This window comes from Gossypium hirsutum, chromosome D09 (assembly GCF_007990345.1).
Source record: "Gossypium hirsutum isolate 1008001.06 chromosome D09, Gossypium_hirsutum_v2.1, whole genome shotgun sequence".
NCBI lineage: Eukaryota > Viridiplantae > Streptophyta > Magnoliopsida > Malvales > Malvaceae > Gossypium > Gossypium hirsutum.
Genome location: NC_053445.1, coordinates 53,104,275 through 53,121,834, shown reverse-complemented (window position 1 = coordinate 53,121,834; position 17,560 = coordinate 53,104,275). Strand labels below are relative to the sequence as shown.

Below are 17,560 nucleotides of genomic sequence, written 5' to 3'. Positions count from 1 at the left end.
TGGATCTAAAGAACTCAACTATAAATAGAGAATTTTCCCCTCATTTGTAATGATTACATTCGTTACTTCATTCTTGAGAAATAGAATATTTTGACAACATTTACCCAAATACCTCGTAAGATTGCTTCCTAGTAACTTTTTTTGTTCTCTCGTTGCTTCCCCTTTATTTTCGATGCCTTAGAAAATTTTTAATAAAAATTCTTACTTAAAAAATTGTCTAAGATTACATAGATTGCAAAACTAAAATTCTAACCCGGTCACAACTACACAAACTTTAAAAAGCGCTTCAGGCATTTACTGAAAGGTAATGCTTGAGATACTCAAAAAGCAATTTTTTGAAAGTCATCAGATTCATCTCAGATTTTTTTCATGTCTTAATCCAACGGCCTAAATTTAAAATCTCTTAAAAGATGCAATTTAAAAAATGGCAATCCTACGAGGTAAAAAGCGTCCTACAGGACGTACGTCAATGGAAAGCGCTTCCTACAGAAGGGGGTACTTGGTCTGTACAGAAATCCGATAAAATAAATTGAACCAATTTGATGAAAGAAATCAGAAACCTAAATCCAAATAACTCAAACCCGAAACACATGTGGAATGGATTATATTTTTTTCACAAAATCTAAAAGAAAGCTCGGTCCAAACCCTAAAAGATCTAACTCAAAGTGATCTCCCATTCAAAAGGCCCAATTATGAAACAGCTTGAATATGAACATGATTTGAACATAAATCCAAAATAAAAGCATTTACGCATATCATCTCAATAAGTAATTCGTAGAAGCTTGACATCCTCCATTGAAAAATCTCTCTTCAGTTATACTTTTGCAGTTACAGCAGATGGGCACTTTCCTAATGTATTCCACAAGATATAGTCACCAGAAGTGACCTGTGAAAAAGCACAAGTGTAATGAAATAAGAACATCAATCTACAAATATAGCCATATACATTTCCAAAGGAGAGGATCCCCGACATAAACTATCGACAGTCATTTCGAAAGGGTAGTAAAAGCTAAATCTATCAGAACCCGAATAGGTTTTTGAAAATCCTACCTGACTTGATGACTCCACAGGTGCTTTTACAGCAGGATAGATACTTACCTATTTGACGCAAAGATAAAAGAATGAGACATAAACAATCTCCATTGATGTCCGTAATATTAACTGAAGTTGAACATGGAAGGCAAGTTGGAGGAATGTAAGACTTACTGATTTGGGATCAATGGAAATTCCGGATAATGATGCTCCAATAATCTTGAACGATACCTGTAACCATGAATGAGAATTAGAGACATAGACTATCGAAAAATACTTCAGGTAATTCTGAAAAGTTAAAAAGAGGTAAAATAAGACGACATGTGAGATCATACTTTAGCATAGTTGTATGCAAGCCAGCTGAATGGCTCCTCTAGATCAACTGGAAGAAGATCCTTACTCATCTTTTCCATTAAGAACTCCTCTGTGTTTGCCATATTATTAGTATTCTCTGTCTCATTATCACTATCATCATCCGTTATGCCTTCAAAAACTGATCTAAATGAAGTCGACCTTTGCATCTGCCATGGAGCAAACCTAACTGTTCCAGGGAATGTTGCCTCAATACTTTTCCCAGAAAGTCCTCGTCCACTTGTGATGATTTTCCATTCAACAGAATGTTCAGCATTTGAAACTGTTCCAATCGACGGAGTCCCATCAAAAGATAAAATCCTTCTTCTCGGAAAAGGCATAGTTACATTACAGAACTCCATTGTCAAAGGAGACTTATAACCTTCCATTAGGTGCAATTTGAACAAAAATGCACCTTCATCTTCAGATACCATAGACAATTGATAGAATCCCTTTACCGGAGGTCCAAGGCGGCATGTTGCTTGATAACGCATCAAAACAAAATTGCCCAATGGTGGTGAGAACATTAGAGCCTGCTTATCCACATTTTGTTCTGGAACCTGAGCACAAGGATGGAATGATAAAGCCTCAATCTTAGATGTGCTCAGCCCTGTCAAAGGAAATGATACATCAGGCAATCTTTCCAATTCTGCTCGACAGTTTATTTGCCCGGAGACTGATAAACTATCAGGAATCTCATCTCGATCGTACATGGCAGCATGAAGAGTTTCATGAATGGTGAATAGCAGTCTCTGCTTTCCTTTGTACAGATAGGGCTTCCATGCTGGTTGCTTGAGGTCTTGTGGAGGGATATCCAATGAAGAAAAGCCATTAGCCCTGACCGAGAATATGTTAGAATAGCTGAGATCCAAGGGCGTTCCTTCATGAAAATAGTCATCATTAATTGTTAAGCAAACTAACAAGAACCTACAAGAAAAATATACGAGGATATCTGTCATGAGAAAAAAATACCATAATGGACAAGTACCAACCAAAAGGCATTGCACTGCTTATGAAACTTCTAAGCGCATCTTTATCCAGCAGCCTTGAACCGCTTTTTGGAACATCAGATGCAAGAGCTCCTATTGCAGCAGCACCAGCTGGTGTAGAAGATGCAACAGGTGCGGCTACTGGTTTTGCCCTTGATGAGATTCCCGATATCCCAATACTTCCAGTAAGTGAGTCTAACAACCCACCCACTGAAGGAGATTGATTTACAACCACCTCAGGCTCCACTACATCCCCAGTAACTATGTCACCAACGGCATGAGCCACCATGAATGCTCTGAAGCATAAGACAAGAAAACACTAAAAACAATAGACTATCTCTCTTTTTTCCTAGTAACAAACAGAATGCAAAATTATGGAATGACTTTAAAGATAAATAACCTTTCAAAAACTGAATTAATAATTATTTTAAAAAATTATTTTGCAGTTGAAGTGTGTAACAGTTGTATGATAAACTCAAAGCACAAAACAAGCTGAAAACTAGCTTTAGTCACAATTACAACAGAACAAATCAGGATAGGAAAATTCTCATAGCCTTCTACTCAATAAAAGACATGTCACAGAAGGAACTGACACAGGAGATGAAATGATTTGACATTTATTGGCTATGTCTAAATCAAGATATTAGATTGATAACTTCAAAAAGAAAAATACTAGATTGATAAAAGAACTTGAAATAACAATGAGTAGAGCACTGTGTTTACTAAATATGTTGCAAGTAACTTACCATACCCTGTGATTGATGGAAGGTCAAGAAGCAAAGAAGACAAATTTTCATGTGCTGTGACAGCATTTCCGCAATCAGACCTCTTACACAACCTTGCATAAGCCTTTACATGTCTGGGCTCAACTAAGGGTAGTATAAGAATGCAATAAGGACCCTTAATGTGCAACGCTAAAGGCCACATTAGATTATTCTCTCCTTCCTCCTCTTTGTTTATGTAAACACCTACAATATGACGTGTAATTGGATCATCAACCCATGAATCCGATCCTTCTCTTGACTGAGATACACGTATACCAAATCCACGAACAGAGCCCTCCCTGTAAAAAAAACAACAAAAATAGATAAAACAAGTCAAAATTAACGAATAGAAAGTAAGAAATTGAAAGAAAAACAGTTTGTCTCTTCTGTAATATCCTTTGTTTTCAAATCCAAACATGTTTCTTTCAAGTACTTCGTTCTACCCAGGCAAAAAGTAAGTAGTCAACGTAATAAAAATAATGGATGGAGCCTTAAAGATAATGATTTACTAAGTATTTAATTTCACAGTAAATTTAGCATGCGACTAGAGATGTACACAAAACACCTATGATCACAAGCAATGAAGGTTTTCCAAGAAAAACCCTAAAGTTCAAGTCGGTAATCGAGTTTCTTATTTATAATTAGTACTGAAACTCCTAATTCGAACTCAAACATGAACTTTTGAGCAAATAATCAAAGCTCGAATGTGAACATAAGAATCGAATTCATTTTTACTGGGTAAACGAGCTTGGTCTCAAATTGAGCTCAAACATTAAAAGTAAAACTGAATTGAGCTCGAGCTTTTTACAAATTAAACTCCAGTCAGCTAAATTACATCCATAACATAATAAAACAATAATAATAGCATGCAATTTAAGCTTACAAAAGTAATCGAGTGATAAAAGATAAGTTCATTTCATTAATAGGTAAAATTCTCAAAGAAATTGCACAAGATCAGCTAACCTTGTCTTTCTTTCAGAGAATGCGGCAGCTAACTCTGAATCAGAAGGAATCGAAGAAAATACAGTGTATTTAACAGGATCGTCGTCGGAGCTCTCATTTTCACTTTGGCAAGCAGCCCGCCACCGCTTCTCCACCACCGGAAACCTCCTGAACATATAAATCAAATCAATCTAAAAGAAATTGATTTCGGTCTTAATCGTTTTAAAGAAGTTAAGTCGAGATCTAAACCGAATCTCAAAAGAATAAAGAAGAGGAAAAACAGTACAAATCCCCTAACGTTGATATAAAAAGAGAGATTTGAAATGAGATGATGGATTAACCTGGAGAAAACGACGGCGTCGAGATTGTTGAGGATCCACAGTGCTCTGATGCTGCAATCGCCAGGCATGGCTTTTGATTTTTCTTCGTTTTAACTTTTTTTCTTTTTAAGTGATAAAGAGAGACTGAAGATCGAACAATAAACGAAGGTGCGAATGAGATACGCTTCGGCGCTGGTTAACCGTCGATGCTTTGCTTATTATTCCAAACGCAGCGTTTTATAGATATTAATCACGTTCAGGGCGCACTATAGGGGGGCAGGCAGGGGGTCGCCTCCTAAAATGGATCATTTATATTTTAGCCCCTCTAAAATCCAAAAAGTTATAAATTATATATGATAATTACATTTTAACCCTTAAAATAATGAAATTGTGATTTAATATTTCTAAATATTACAAAATTTTAAGCTTTATTTTTTTTTATAAAAATTTTAATTTTATTTCAGCCTTCTAAAATAATTATAACTTTTGATCATATCTACTTTTCAATTTACAAATATAATAAATATAATATTTCAATACACTCGAATCTTATATTAATAAAAACTCATACCAATCAAACTAAAAATCAATCAACACGTCTTTAAATTTTATAAATTAAAAAGATTGATAATAATAAATAATGTAGTCTCAATTCTTGTTTGGATTTTGATTCTAATTTTTGTATGACTTTTGACCTTGAAAAAATTTTTAAAAAAAACTTTAAATCGATATTAATTACAAATAAAATTTAAAAGTAAAAAACCACCAATTTGATTTTTAATAGTATAGATTTCAATATAAAACTTCAAATTAATTGCAAATAAAATTTAAAAAATAAAAACCATCATTTTGATTTTTAATAGTATAGATTTCAATGTAAAAAGTATCAATTTGATCCAATCTTATATAAACTATTAATCTAACATATTAATCAATTTTCTCATTTTTCATTTCAACGGATAAATATGATGAATTTGATTTTCGATTTCCCATTTCAATATTCAACCGCCAGTTGAGTACTTTAGAGTTTAGTCAGTGCCCTTTTAAAATGTGGCTACAAGCATGAAGCATACAAGTCCATTTTTTTTTTATTTAAACTCCCATGAAATATAAGGGGAATTTTGGCACATAATCCTAAATTAAGAAAAATTTATGGAAAATGGCAAATGCATACAACATGAAGCTTTGATACATGGGAAGTAAATAGGAAAAACAAAACCATTAAAAAAACCAAAGCAGACAAGGCCTGTAACATAAATATTCATATAATGTTAGGTTGTTTTGAGAAGCGACGAGCTTGGTTAATACACAACTCGGATGGTCCTAATTAGAGGTCTACACAGAGATAAGAAAGGACTGAACTGGCTCTTCTTTTGGTTCTGGGACTAACCTTCCATTTCTCGACCAGGACCTTCTTTATGTTGGGACAACTAGAGACCACGGTGGCAACTCCTGCCGCGGTTATGCTCGGACAGTACACCATGTGGCATGACTCGAGCATTTGGCAGTTTTTGACGAGGTGGGAAAGACCAATGTCAGTTATTTGGTGGCAATGGGACAGTACTATATCCTTGAGTAAGGGGCAACCTTCTCCTAACTCGGTTAGTGCTATATCGCGCAAATTCTGCCATAAAAAGGGATTGATAAGCAAGTAATGAATTGGAATAGAAAAAAAAAAACACTCGGGTTGGAAGTTCACCTGTAATTTGGAGAAGTATCGGAAAACATAGCAAAATGATAAGAGTACAAAATGAAGTTGAAAAGAAACATATCTACATAAAGAAGCAAAGAGGAAAGGGAAAGGGAAAGGGAGGGCACACCTGGAGAACACTGACATCGAGGTAAGTGAGATTAGGACATCCTCTTGCAACGGCTACAATTCCAGCATCACCTATTTGGTTGCAGCCACTAACATTTAGATATTTTAATGGACATCCATGACCGACAGCAATAAGAGCCTCATCGCGCACCCTAGTAGAAAAATGGCTAAAAATTCAAACACAGCTGACAACATGAAACAGTATGGACAATGCTGGAGGGCAAGTACAATTAGACACACCTATCACAAAAGCGGAGACTAAGATCCGTGAGAGAGTGACAATTCTCACCAACAGCTACGATTCCCTTGCTTCCAACCTATTTGGCATGAAAGGATTACAAGTTAAGGATTTAGATCACGATATGGGATTGCTGAAACTAAAAAATAAATGATTGCCAGCACCTAAAAGAAGCAAGTCTATAAATGCAAAGACCCAGAAGAAGCAACAAAATATCAGTGAAGTTCTCACTTCAAACATTTCTGAAAATGTTTAGAATCAAAACTACGTTCTTTAAACAATAAACCACCAACTGCCATCTTACTGAAAATCGAAACCATCCTGCATGAGACAGGAGTGAGACAGAGGGAGGAGAGCAGGAAGGGGAAGGGAAAGGGGAGGAAGAGTACTCTATTAAATCTTAGATGACAAATTTTCCCTGTTCCACTCAACTGGCAAAATCATTTTCCTGATGCGGTCAGTACTAGTGGAAGGGGAAGGGGAAGGGGAGGAAGAGTGCTCTGTTAAATCTTAGATGACAAATTTTCCCCGTTCCACTCAACTGGCAAAATAATTTTCCTGATGCGGTCAGTACTAGTGGTTCAAGCATATTGTAGGTAGAGGAATATCTACATATATATATATATAGAGAGAGAGAGAGAGAGAGACCTCATAACATCTCCTGATATGAAGCTTCTTTAGATTTCGGCAACCTTTGGCTATACTGCAAATGGCTTCATCACCAATGCTAGAGCAGTCTACCAAGTGAAGAGCTTGCAAGTATTTACAGCCCCTTCCAACTTCAGTAAGAGCAAAATTGCCAACCCTTTGGCAGTATAATAAAGCCAACTCAGTCAGGCGCCTGCACAAAATCAAGCACTTTCAGAATCGATATTATTCAAAATTTTCACAATGAATTTGTACGGCATGCCACCCAATCATAGGGATTGGATATGGAACCTAGCCACAGACCAAAGCCTGGATTCTTGCCCCCTTAAAAAGTTAGTAGCAGAGGAAAGCAATAGAAGACAAACGTACGGGCAAGATTTCCCAACAGACTCCAGTCCAATGGTTCCAATATTGTGGCAGCCATTAACTTCAAGATGCGTAAGTTCAGTGCAGCCAGTGGCAATCGCTTCCAGACCCCTGTCACCCAGGAAATTGCAATCACTCAAAGTAAGATTTTTTAGCTTCTTGCAGCCTTTGCCAATAGAACGAAGACCCCTGAGACATGAATCAAACTTATAATTCAACAATCATGCCATGTATCAAAAACATAGTAAAACAAAGACTATTGAATCAGACACTAAAACTTTGAGAAAGATCCACTTCCATTCCTAAATATAGAATTCTAGTGGGGCAAACTAATTGGCCAAATAGCCTTCAAGAATGCAACTCAATAAGGGTGATCTTTCTATCATCACGCATAAGATATTAAGGAAGAGAGACTAACTCGTCTGTAAATTGCTGGAAGCTGTATAAAGCCAACATTTCCAATGACAAACAAGAAGCTCCCACAGCCATCAAAGCCCTGTCTGTAACATTAATACATTGTAACTTCAAGACTTTCAAAAGAGGACATCCTTGGGCAATAGCAAGGATCCCTTTATTGCTGATAAACTCTGAATCCAATGACAAGGTCTCAAGATTTTTGCAGTGGGACCCCACAGCCTCCAGTGATTTGTCGGTTATTCTAGCACAAGCAGCCACACCGAGAGATTTCAATGATTTCCCACACTCAGTTGCCAAAGTGACCAATCCTGAATCAGTCAAGCTTTCACAGAAACGCAAATTTAGGTCCTCGAGTTGCTTGCAACACTGGCCAACAACAGCTAGACCTTGATCTCCAACATAGCAACCCTATGATAAACATCATAAGCAACTTAAGTTTAAATTAGAATTACTCGTAGAACATGACAATTAAAATTTCATCTATGTTGCTCCAGCTTCATTTTTCTTTAAGTAACCATGTCCTACATATATTCTTAAGACCCTCTAAATAAAGAGAAAACCTTTACATAGCATAACCATATCAAAACACTCGCACCCAAGTCTGAGAAATATAGAAATTCATAGATATGGTAATGCATTTTTAAGTATTAACGACTAAGGATGGATACTTGGTAGTAGAACTAAATTATTGAATAACTCATAATCAACCAAATTGACAAACATAATAGATTAATAGAGTTAAATATCACCAAAACCTCCCCTAGCATATAATGAGTTACCTGCAAATCCAATGATTTTAAGAGCGAGCATTTCTGTGCAAGGGACATTACACCGAAACTAGTAACATTAGAACACCAAATTAAGCTCAACTTTTCTAGCTTAGCAAATCCATCAGCAACTGCAGTCAAACCGGAATCTGTCAAACAGAATGGTTCACACTCCTCTTCTTTGGGCTCATTTCTTTCACCCGCAAAATGTATCTTTAAAGACAAAAGCGAATTCTCGTCTCTGCGACGCCTTTTCCCCTGCACCAAGAACAAGTTAAGCTACCTCATTAACATGTCCATCATTTGGTCGCTTCTACATTTTTTTTAATTCAAATAAATGGCATTCCATTTACATAAATCGATTCAATTATACTACAGTCAAAATTACATCCGAAATCAACAATTAAACAAGGTAATTAAGATAGATCAAATCTCAGTATCCACTCAGATCCTGAAATCATTCAGATTTTAAGCGTAATAATGAAAAAATAAGCAAAATTTGACGAATCTGAGATTCGATTACCGCGGTAACAGGCAAAGAAATCGATAACCTCTCGTCGATATGAACAGCCTTGACATTAACGAACCGTTGAGCGAGGAACTTGATAAAAATATCAGGGCTACCAGAGGCGCCGATTCGGAGGGTGGAACGGCTAAGCCGCTCGAGACCGAGCCAACGTTTACAGACGAGAGAACAGGCATCATGGCTGGATTTGGAATCAAGCCGGCGTAAGATCTCCAAGATCAGCTCGTCGGGAAGACAAGTATTGATCCAATCATGGCCACGCATCTGAGAAATTAAAATGGATTTTCTTTTAGATAAATTATCTTTTGTTAGTAATGTATGAGTTTTAGAGCGGAGGAAACGAAGGAGAAGTCAGAAAGGGGTGACTATGAAATTTTATGATTAGTTTTTGTTTGTAAATATTTTGGGAAATCGGTGGAGTCGGCGGCGGGTAAGCTTAACTGAGAAACCGCCTTCATTTTACCTTTTTTTCTTACTTTCCAATAATGCCCCCAGTATTTTTTTTAAGGTTAAAATATGTCTTAAGTCCTTTTACTCTTCATAATTTTAAAATTTAGCCACTATACTTTTATTTCTAGGAATTTAGTCTTTTTACTTTTTAGATTTAAAAAATCAGGTGCAAATGTTAATATTATTTTGTTAAATTCAAATTCATTACAACTTCATTTTTTTAGTTACACTGCTACATAGTTTGTTTTTTTTATTTCAAAGTATCACAGAAACAAAATTAACAGTATTAACAATTGGAATTTAGTTTTACTTTTAAAAAATTAACTTTTTTATTTTTTATTTAAATATCAAATTTTAAATTATATGTAATCACGTGATATTTTAATCGAAAAGTTAACAATGACTATTTGAATTAATTAACAACATTATAAACTATAGAAATCAAATAATGTGAAAAATTAAATTTCAAATCTAAGTATAACAGGTGATCTAAAATTGAAATTTAATCATTTTTATAATGCAAATAAAAAGAAAAGAAAGCAAATCGTGGTGATCCACGTGTCAATAAAAATGAACGACATCTGGACCTTCCTTTTATATACAAATTACATAATTTCATATGTGCTAGTACATCTATAATAATTTGCCAGCTCACGCATTTATTCGTTTTAGACATGTATATTTTGAACGTACTTAAAATGCCCTAACTTCGCAACTTCCTTTTGATGGTGTGTAACGTTCCACTGATAAAAGCGTTTTAGAAATGAGTGACCAAGTTTGGCAACATTCCTTTTATGAGTGACCAAGTTTGGCAACATTCCTTTTAGTTGACTCGTCAAAATATGGGAACAATTTTGATAAACGACATCGTAAAGACTAATAGGATGAAAATCCAACGCACTTGATTGATATTGCTATTTGACAATCATGGTGGGTTTTGATTTGCTTTCGTGTTATGAATTATAAATACCCATATAACATTTTAATCGAAAAGTTAAAGATGTTAACTATTTGGACTAATTAATGACACTATAAAAATATAAATATCAAATTATGTTAGAAATTAAAGTTTCAAATTGAACATATGAACCAAATTTGAAATTTAACCAGTTTTATAACGCAAAGAAAAATAAAATAAAGCAAATTGTGGTGATCCACATGTGACTAAAAATGAGTGCGGTCTGGACCGTCCTTTTATATACAGTTAGATAAATTACATACATGCCAGTATATCTATAATAAATTGCCAGTTCACGCATTTATACGTTTTAAACAAGTATATTTTAGATGTACCTAAAATGCCCTTACTTCGTCATTCTTTTTGATAGTGTGGAACGTTCTATTCTCAATGATAAAAGCTTTTTAGAAACGAGTGACCAAGTTTTGCAACATTCCTTTTAACCGATTCATCAACACTTAGAACAAATTTAATAAACGACATCGTAAAGACTAATAGTATGAAATTTTGACACATGTGATCGATATTGCTATTTGACAATAAGAATAATTAGTCATAGTTGGGTTTGTGTAATTAAATAAGCTTCTAACCTATTATTTATATTCATATTATTCAACATATTATCATCCTTTAAACAAGCATTTATTTTTACTCATAAAAGCTCTTTATTGTAATATTAAAGTAAAAACAATTTAAAATTTTAAGTTAAGTCACATCTAATGTTTATATGAATTTGATGAGAATGGTTCATTAAATAAAAAATAAAATAATATTTTTTAAAAGTAAAATTAAATAATATTTTAAATATTTTTTAAAGTGTTTATACACATAACACATAATTTATTTATTTTGATTGATTAGTCTTTTAAAATTTATGTTGACCTTTAGGTATATAAAATTTATACTGCATCAATAAAAATTAAGACAAGAGCATAAATTTCAAAATATTTTTACTTTAATAATAAAATTAAGGATTTTTTTTATGGGTGAAAATCATAAGTTAGTGGACTTATCTATTTATAAAAATAGTTTAAGGGTCTGTTTAAATAAAATGTAGGAGTTTAAGGACTTTTTTAACAAAAAAAAAATGTATTACAATCCCTACAAACAATCTGGTATGCCTGCGATTTTCCGTGCCCAATGCATGCATTGTTGTTCTTCCAATAAGTTAAATGACTGACATTTATTTTATAAAATTTGAAATATTATCACGTATTTATGAATGTAAAAACAACGTATTTATAATATAAATATGTTTAAAAATAATATACAATAAATAATAAAAAATATTGTTTGAAATTGATTAATAATAATATATGAAATATATGTTTAAAAATAGCATACAATAAATAATAATACATGAAATATATACGATATTAAAATAGAAAGAATATATTATATTGCGAGTAAAATGTAATTTAAACATATAAATACATTAGATTAATAATATTAAATGAGTAAAATTGTTTATCATGGTGTTATCATCAATCTTGAATTGATAATGAGTTAACTTGTTACATTAACTTAATCAGTAACATTATCAATACATACAACTGATGGAGATAATAAATTTTGTATATTAAAAAAATGTATAAAAAATATCAAAATAAAGTTTTAGTTGTGTGGTAAATTTAAAGTTTTATTAATATAATTGACATAGGTTCAAATTCCGCCATGTCTTTTTTTAATAAAAAGATTAAAATACAATGAATCGTATAACTTATTTTAAAGACATTTTCATAATTTATTTAACTGAATTGGTATTTAATTAACTCGTAATACATACTCAATAAAAAATTTAAATAATAGTATAGATTATATTATACATTTAAAAATTATTATTAGAATTAACCAGATTGAGTTAATAAGTCAAAAGAATGTACATATCTAAATTAAAATAAAATTGGACAAAGGTTATCTATAATAAAACTTAAACTAATATAAAATCTGGACAAAATATAAGTATACCGAGAATTAGACCGAAATATAATCTAAATTATGCATGAAAATATTCAAATTTAATATTTCAAAATCTTTTTAATGCAATTGCTTAACTAAAAAAAAAAAACTTGTATGAAGAAAAAAAACCACAAAATCAATTTCTAATAAAAAATAAATATGGATAAATTTTTAAAAATAATGAGTAAATTACATTTAAGGTAATTAAATTATTAGTAAGTTTATGTTTTGTTTACTCACCTTCAAAAAATTGCAAAATGCTTAATAAACTATTCAAAACTTTTCATTTAAATCACTAAATTTTTTTATCTAAGTCATTGGGTAGTTAAATTTTTCTTTTTTCAAGATTGACTAGTGAGCTCTAAGTAATTATTTGATAATTAATATGGTGGATCAATATCTATTGACGAGTACAAGAATATACATTAAATCTAAGTCGATTTGATGGCCAGTGTTAGAAATAGGAAAATAAATCTGTTTAGATTTTGATTCGTAGATTCGTGATATTTTAAATTATTTCATAAAAAAACTAAATTTTAGAAAAGAAGTAAAATAAAAGTTTTCGATTGGTGTAGGTGGTACGAACAAAAAAAGTCATACAATAACAATTTTGATAGTCTAATAATTTAAATAAAAATATTTGAATAATTTAGTAACATTTTATTATCTTTGAAGTTACCAAAACTTAAAATCATTAATAGTATATAATGATATTGGATAGACAAAAAAAAAAAAGAAGAAAGGAAATTTGGAACACCGCTTAAAATCGGCATATCTCTTTCCAAACGGCATGATCATGTGACAAATTCCCAATTCTCTCTTTTTCCCCATCCCTTCATAACCCCTACTTTCATATTAATAAATACAATTATAATTGTTAATAAAGGGAGAGAGAGAGAGAGAGGAGGAAAACTCTTTTTAATTTTTCCTTCCAATTGAATTTTGTGCAATTTCCAATGGATTTCTTCAAATCTGTATTTGCCGACGATATTCAATCCCAATCCTCTCATCTACCCACCGACCCGACTCCGGACCTGGGATCGTCTGCTACATGGAGTTTCGGCGGCTTAATAAAGGCCCTTGCCGACAAGTCCGAATCCGTGATGGAATCTTACCGGAAGGAATTTGAGGAATTCGGATCCGGGCTAAAGAAGGAAACCGAGATCATCCGGAGCGTGGCTTCACGCGCCGTCAACGATTCACTTGAGATCGGTGCCTCCGTTGCTCAGGAGAAGCTCGAGTCGGTGGGACAAGCCATTGATGACATCGGTAGCTCCGTTTGGAAATCAACAGCTCAGATCATCTCTCACGGTAAAGATACGTTCTTATCACCGTCCGATGATGATAACTCTGATTCTGAAAGTTCTAAAAGATTAAGTACTAGTAATAATAGCGTTGATGGAAAACGTTATAGTCGTTTTGAGATGCAAATTCGAGCGCTTCAATCAGATAGAAGTACTTACTGTATGGAACCGGAGGATTTAGAGGATTTTGAGAATTGGAAGTTAGGGTTTAATTTGGAAGAGAAAAAAGGGGAAATTGAGGGTTTGTTGAGTGAAATTTCAGTTATTCGAAATATTTTTAAAGATGTTGATCCTGATGAAGTTGAATCAAAGAGATATTGGACTAATTATTTCTATAAGTTGAATAAACTAATGAAAGCAGAGGAAGCAAGAGCTAAGCTTGTTAAACGCGCAATTTCGGGGGAGGAAGAGGAAGATTTGAGCTGGGATATAGATGAGGATGACGAGGAGGGTAGTGGAAATGTTAATAGTGTGAAGGAGGGTTCTAGTGAAGACGTTGAGAAATGTTTGAAAATCGATGAGGAGAAAGCAGGATCCTGTAAGGACAGTGATGTATCCGTGGTTTCGAGTATTTCAACGCCTGAGGAGGAAGGATGGGATGCTATCGAGGAGATTCAAAGCATCGATGACAGTAAAGGGGAAGATACCGGGAGCAGTAATAATAAGGTTGATCTGCGTAAGCGATTGACTGTTGCGGAGGAAGAGGAGGATTTGAGTTGGGATATTGATGATGATGATGAAGAAGAAGAAGATCAGCCTGTTAAAGCTTGATATAATACTGGTAATTTGGTAAGTGTTAAATAATAGTGTAAGTCAGGTTCTTTTAAGGTGATTTTATTTTAATTCTTGAACATTGTATATGATAAAGGATTACTTACAAAAAAGATTTAGTTCATTAGGTAAATAGTTCTCAGTGATTGGATTCAATAATTCAATTATATCATCAATCAGTTCCGAGTGAAATGTTTGCCGGATTCTGTTTGTTCTAAATTCATTCCACATTATGTATGTTTGATCTAAATTGTTAACCACTATGGTCAATAATTGATGAACAGGTTTTTTGTGAAGAATTTGAACAGAGTTGTGTACGCTTTTCATTGCAGTTTCCTTTGTGGTATTTGAGACTAGATTGTTTTCACATGAGCTATTGGCAATTTCGACTACACAGTCCGATCTTATCGCCTCACTCGTTAGTTTATTTACTTGAATATAGTTATGAAACTGCAATGGTTGTTTACTGTCAGGGGAGATTGATGATGTGCTGGATATGTGATTTCAGCTTGGTATGATCATTGACCCTTTTGCTTTTTTGAAATTGACACCGGCTCCTCTATTAGTAATCAGATTGCATTTTGTTTCTTCTACTAAAAATAGGTAAATTAATCTATATACATTATACCAAAGAGTAAATTGGTCATTCTGTAGTTCTCATACCTTAGTATGAGGTAGATGCTAAGTGTCACATTATTCCATTAGTCATGCTAATTTTTAAGAGTACAAATGAATGAAATTTTTAATAGAAAGGATTAATTTGTTCTTTGATCTAATGTACAATGAACAATGAACAATTTAAAATACAATTTGATTCCTATTGCAGGGCCTTCCTATACTTTTACCGCCATTTGGATGTGCTTCATTTGGCTGGTGATCTATTCCCCTCTACCCCATATTTGTCTTTGCTTTCATCTGTCATTGGGACATTTGCTATTTTTGTTCATTCATTCTTCATCTAAAGTTGTGTTGCTCCTAAACTCTTCAGTACTCGATTCAAAAATCTCAAAATCAATATATACCCCAAGACTTGTTCTACTTGTATGAACCTACAAGTTCCACAGAAAGATCATTCTCGCCAAAATTATGAAAAATCAACAATGTTAAATACCATGTTTGCTATTGATTTCTTAAGTCAATTCATTACCACAAATGACATCTTAAAGTAAGAACCCATGTTGGGCTAAAACCATGTTTAAATCCAAGCCAAATTTTGCTCTTATTAGTTGATGTAGTATGCATATTTAGTTGATATATTTTAATATATCAATTTTAGTTTATTCATTTTTATTAATTTTGAAATTTTAGTTTTTATTAAACGGAAATTCTAGTCTTTTACTCTTCAATTTGATCGATTCTTAGTTTTTATTTACTTTTTGAGTTTTGAAAAATTAATTTTAGTGTAAGTCATACATTTAATTTTTTTTATGTGATACGTGAAAAGAGTAAACTTACATGTCATTAAACATGTAAAAATGTATTTGTCTCATAAAATTTTTTAACATGTAATAATACTTCATCCCATAATTATTTATTTATTTTATAGAATTTTGAAGGTTTGACAAATATATTATAAGGTGTAATAAAAAGTAAAAAATAATTATATAAATAAATATAATACTTGTCACACTTTTAACATGTTTGTGGAGTTAAAAAAATTTCACTGGCAATAAATATATTCGTATTAAACTATAAAATTGTTATTGAGATCCTATTTCTGTACTAAGAGTTAGATTGTATTTTACTTTTTAATAAAAAAAGATAAAATTATATTTTATTCTTTTTACTTCAAAAATTAGATAATTTAATCTTTATAAATTGAATTAAAGAGTAAATTGATTAATTTTATTAAAATTTTATTTATTTCTACCATTAAAATTTGGTGTAGAATCTTATTTTGATATATATATAAAATACAATTTGATTCTTAATACAATAGTCTTCATAATATATATTGAAATGAGTCTTCTCAATATTATTTTTAAACAACCTCATTATAAATTTTGATCATATCTGTTTTTTTGACAAAATGATAGAACTAATCGTAATCTCTCTTTAACTTATAAATAAAAAAATAATACGTTTCAACGCATTTAATTTTATATCTCTTATATTAACAACAATAATCATATTAATTAAATCGAGACTCTGTAGATATTTTTCACATACTTTAATTCTAACATAAAAGGTTGTTTTCCGAAATCAATAACTTATATTCGAGTCTATGGGGTCCGTTCAGTAGCTCGTTTATGTAATCTCGTGAGCAATAATTATTAAAAAAAAATGAAGTTTTTCTTGAATTTGCGGCGTCATTTTATCATTTTTTTTCTTCTATCTTTTAAAAGAATAATGGAAGTAAATAACCTAAATAATTTCTAGGTTTACCTAAATCAATCTCCATCTATCTAATAAATTATCTGTACTTTCTCTTGGAATAAATTAAGATGCATTATTATATTTAAGCACTAATACATTTTTTAATGTATAAATTAAATGAATGATTTGTTAATTTACTTGAATATCAAAACATATAAAACAAATGAAAGTCAAAGAAAAAAAACTAAAATAAAATATAAGATTTAAAAAACAATAAATCCCTGAAAATTTTATTGAAAAGAAAGCTGCCAGTGGGATTTAAACTTGAAAATTTAATATAAATAAAACAAAACAATTTATTATCCTAAAATATTTTTAACAGTTTACAGTTTAATTATTTAATTAAAATTTTTTAAAAAATGATGATGAAATTATTTAAAAAAATTTTATTTAAGTCATTAACCTGTTAAGTTTTTTTTTTACTTTAAAGGAAGATCCCATATTTAGTATAATGATTATTACTTATCGATGAGTATAAGAACATAATTTAGATCTAAGTCGTTTTGGCAATTAGTGTTGGAAATCAAAGCAGAACGCTGTTTGCATTTTGGTTCATAAATTTA

The 17,560-nt window shown here is 32.1% G+C and overlaps 3 protein-coding genes across 7 annotated transcripts; 1 reads left to right on the top strand and 2 right to left on the bottom strand.

Annotated features, from left to right (window-relative positions):
* Positions 1-571: 571 nt before the first annotated feature.
* Positions 572-4,620, bottom strand: LOC107926541 (AP-5 complex subunit mu). The gene is made up of 8 exons (XM_041101402.1): positions 4,420-4,620; positions 4,100-4,246; positions 3,124-3,435; positions 2,376-2,668; positions 1,368-2,263; positions 1,207-1,263; positions 1,051-1,098; positions 572-886 (listed from the first exon to the last, which is right to left on the bottom strand). Exons 1-8 carry the CDS (start codon positions 4,485-4,487, stop codon positions 815-817), a joined length of 1,893 nt encoding a protein of 630 aa, XP_040957336.1. The 5' UTR covers positions 4,488-4,620; the 3' UTR covers positions 572-814.
* Positions 4,621-5,463: 843 nt separating this feature from the next.
* Positions 5,464-9,599, bottom strand: LOC107929132 (F-box/LRR-repeat protein 4). Of its 2 annotated transcripts, none has more exons than XM_016860483.2 (8): positions 9,177-9,599; positions 8,666-8,911; positions 7,888-8,294; positions 7,473-7,658; positions 7,104-7,296; positions 6,458-6,534; positions 6,219-6,369; positions 5,464-6,022 (listed from the first exon to the last, which is right to left on the bottom strand). In XM_016860483.2, exons 1-8 carry the CDS (start codon positions 9,441-9,443, stop codon positions 5,726-5,728), a joined length of 1,824 nt encoding a protein of 607 aa, XP_016715972.2. In that variant the 5' UTR covers positions 9,444-9,599; the 3' UTR covers positions 5,464-5,725. The 2 variants fall into 2 exon arrangements, with proteins under 2 accessions (XP_016715972.2, XP_016715973.2); XM_016860484.2 differs by having other exon boundaries at positions 7,473-7,580; positions 9,177-9,596.
* A 3,684-nt stretch (positions 9,600-13,283) lies between these two features.
* LOC107929139 (BSD domain-containing protein 1) lies at positions 13,284-15,669 on the top strand. 4 transcript variants are annotated; one of them, XR_005918339.1, is made up of 3 exons: positions 13,284-14,639; positions 14,906-15,133; positions 15,448-15,669. XR_005918339.1 is itself a non-coding variant. In XM_016860496.2 (2 exons), exon 1 carries the CDS (start codon positions 13,503-13,505, stop codon positions 14,619-14,621), a length of 1,119 nt encoding a protein of 372 aa, XP_016715985.2. In that variant the 5' UTR covers positions 13,284-13,502; the 3' UTR covers positions 14,622-14,639; positions 15,448-15,669. The 4 variants fall into 4 exon arrangements, 3 of the variants coding, with proteins under 3 accessions (XP_016715985.2, XP_016715984.2, XP_016715986.2); XM_016860496.2 differs by lacking the exon at positions 14,906-15,133; XM_016860495.2 differs by having other exon boundaries at positions 14,906-15,669.
* The last annotated feature ends 1,891 nt before the right edge of the window (positions 15,670-17,560 follow it).

Coding starts and splice junctions, on each gene's coding strand:
- LOC107926541 (XM_041101402.1), bottom strand. CDS start 4,487: ATGCCTGGCGATTGCAGCATCAGAGCACTGTGGATCCTCAACAATCTC. Junction 2,264..2,375: donor AAGCAGTGCAATGCCTTTTG/GTTGGTACTTGT, acceptor ATTTTCATGAAG/GAACGCCCTTGGATCTCAGC. Junction 887..1,050: donor CTGTGGAGTCATCAAGTCAG/GTAGGATTTTCA, acceptor GCTTTTTCACAG/GTCACTTCTGGTGACTATAT.
- LOC107929132 (XM_016860483.2), bottom strand. CDS start 9,443: ATGCGTGGCCATGATTGGATCAATACTTGTCTTCCCGACGAGCTGATC. Junction 8,295..8,665: donor TAAAATCATTGGATTTGCAG/GTAACTCATTAT, acceptor TGTTTATCATAG/GGTTGCTATGTTGGAGATCA. Junction 6,370..6,457: donor AGTCTCCGCTTTTGTGATAG/GTGTGTCTAATT, acceptor TTTTTCTACTAG/GGTGCGCGATGAGGCTCTTA.
- LOC107929139 (XM_016860496.2), top strand. CDS start 13,503: ATGGATTTCTTCAAATCTGTATTTGCCGACGATATTCAATCCCAATCC.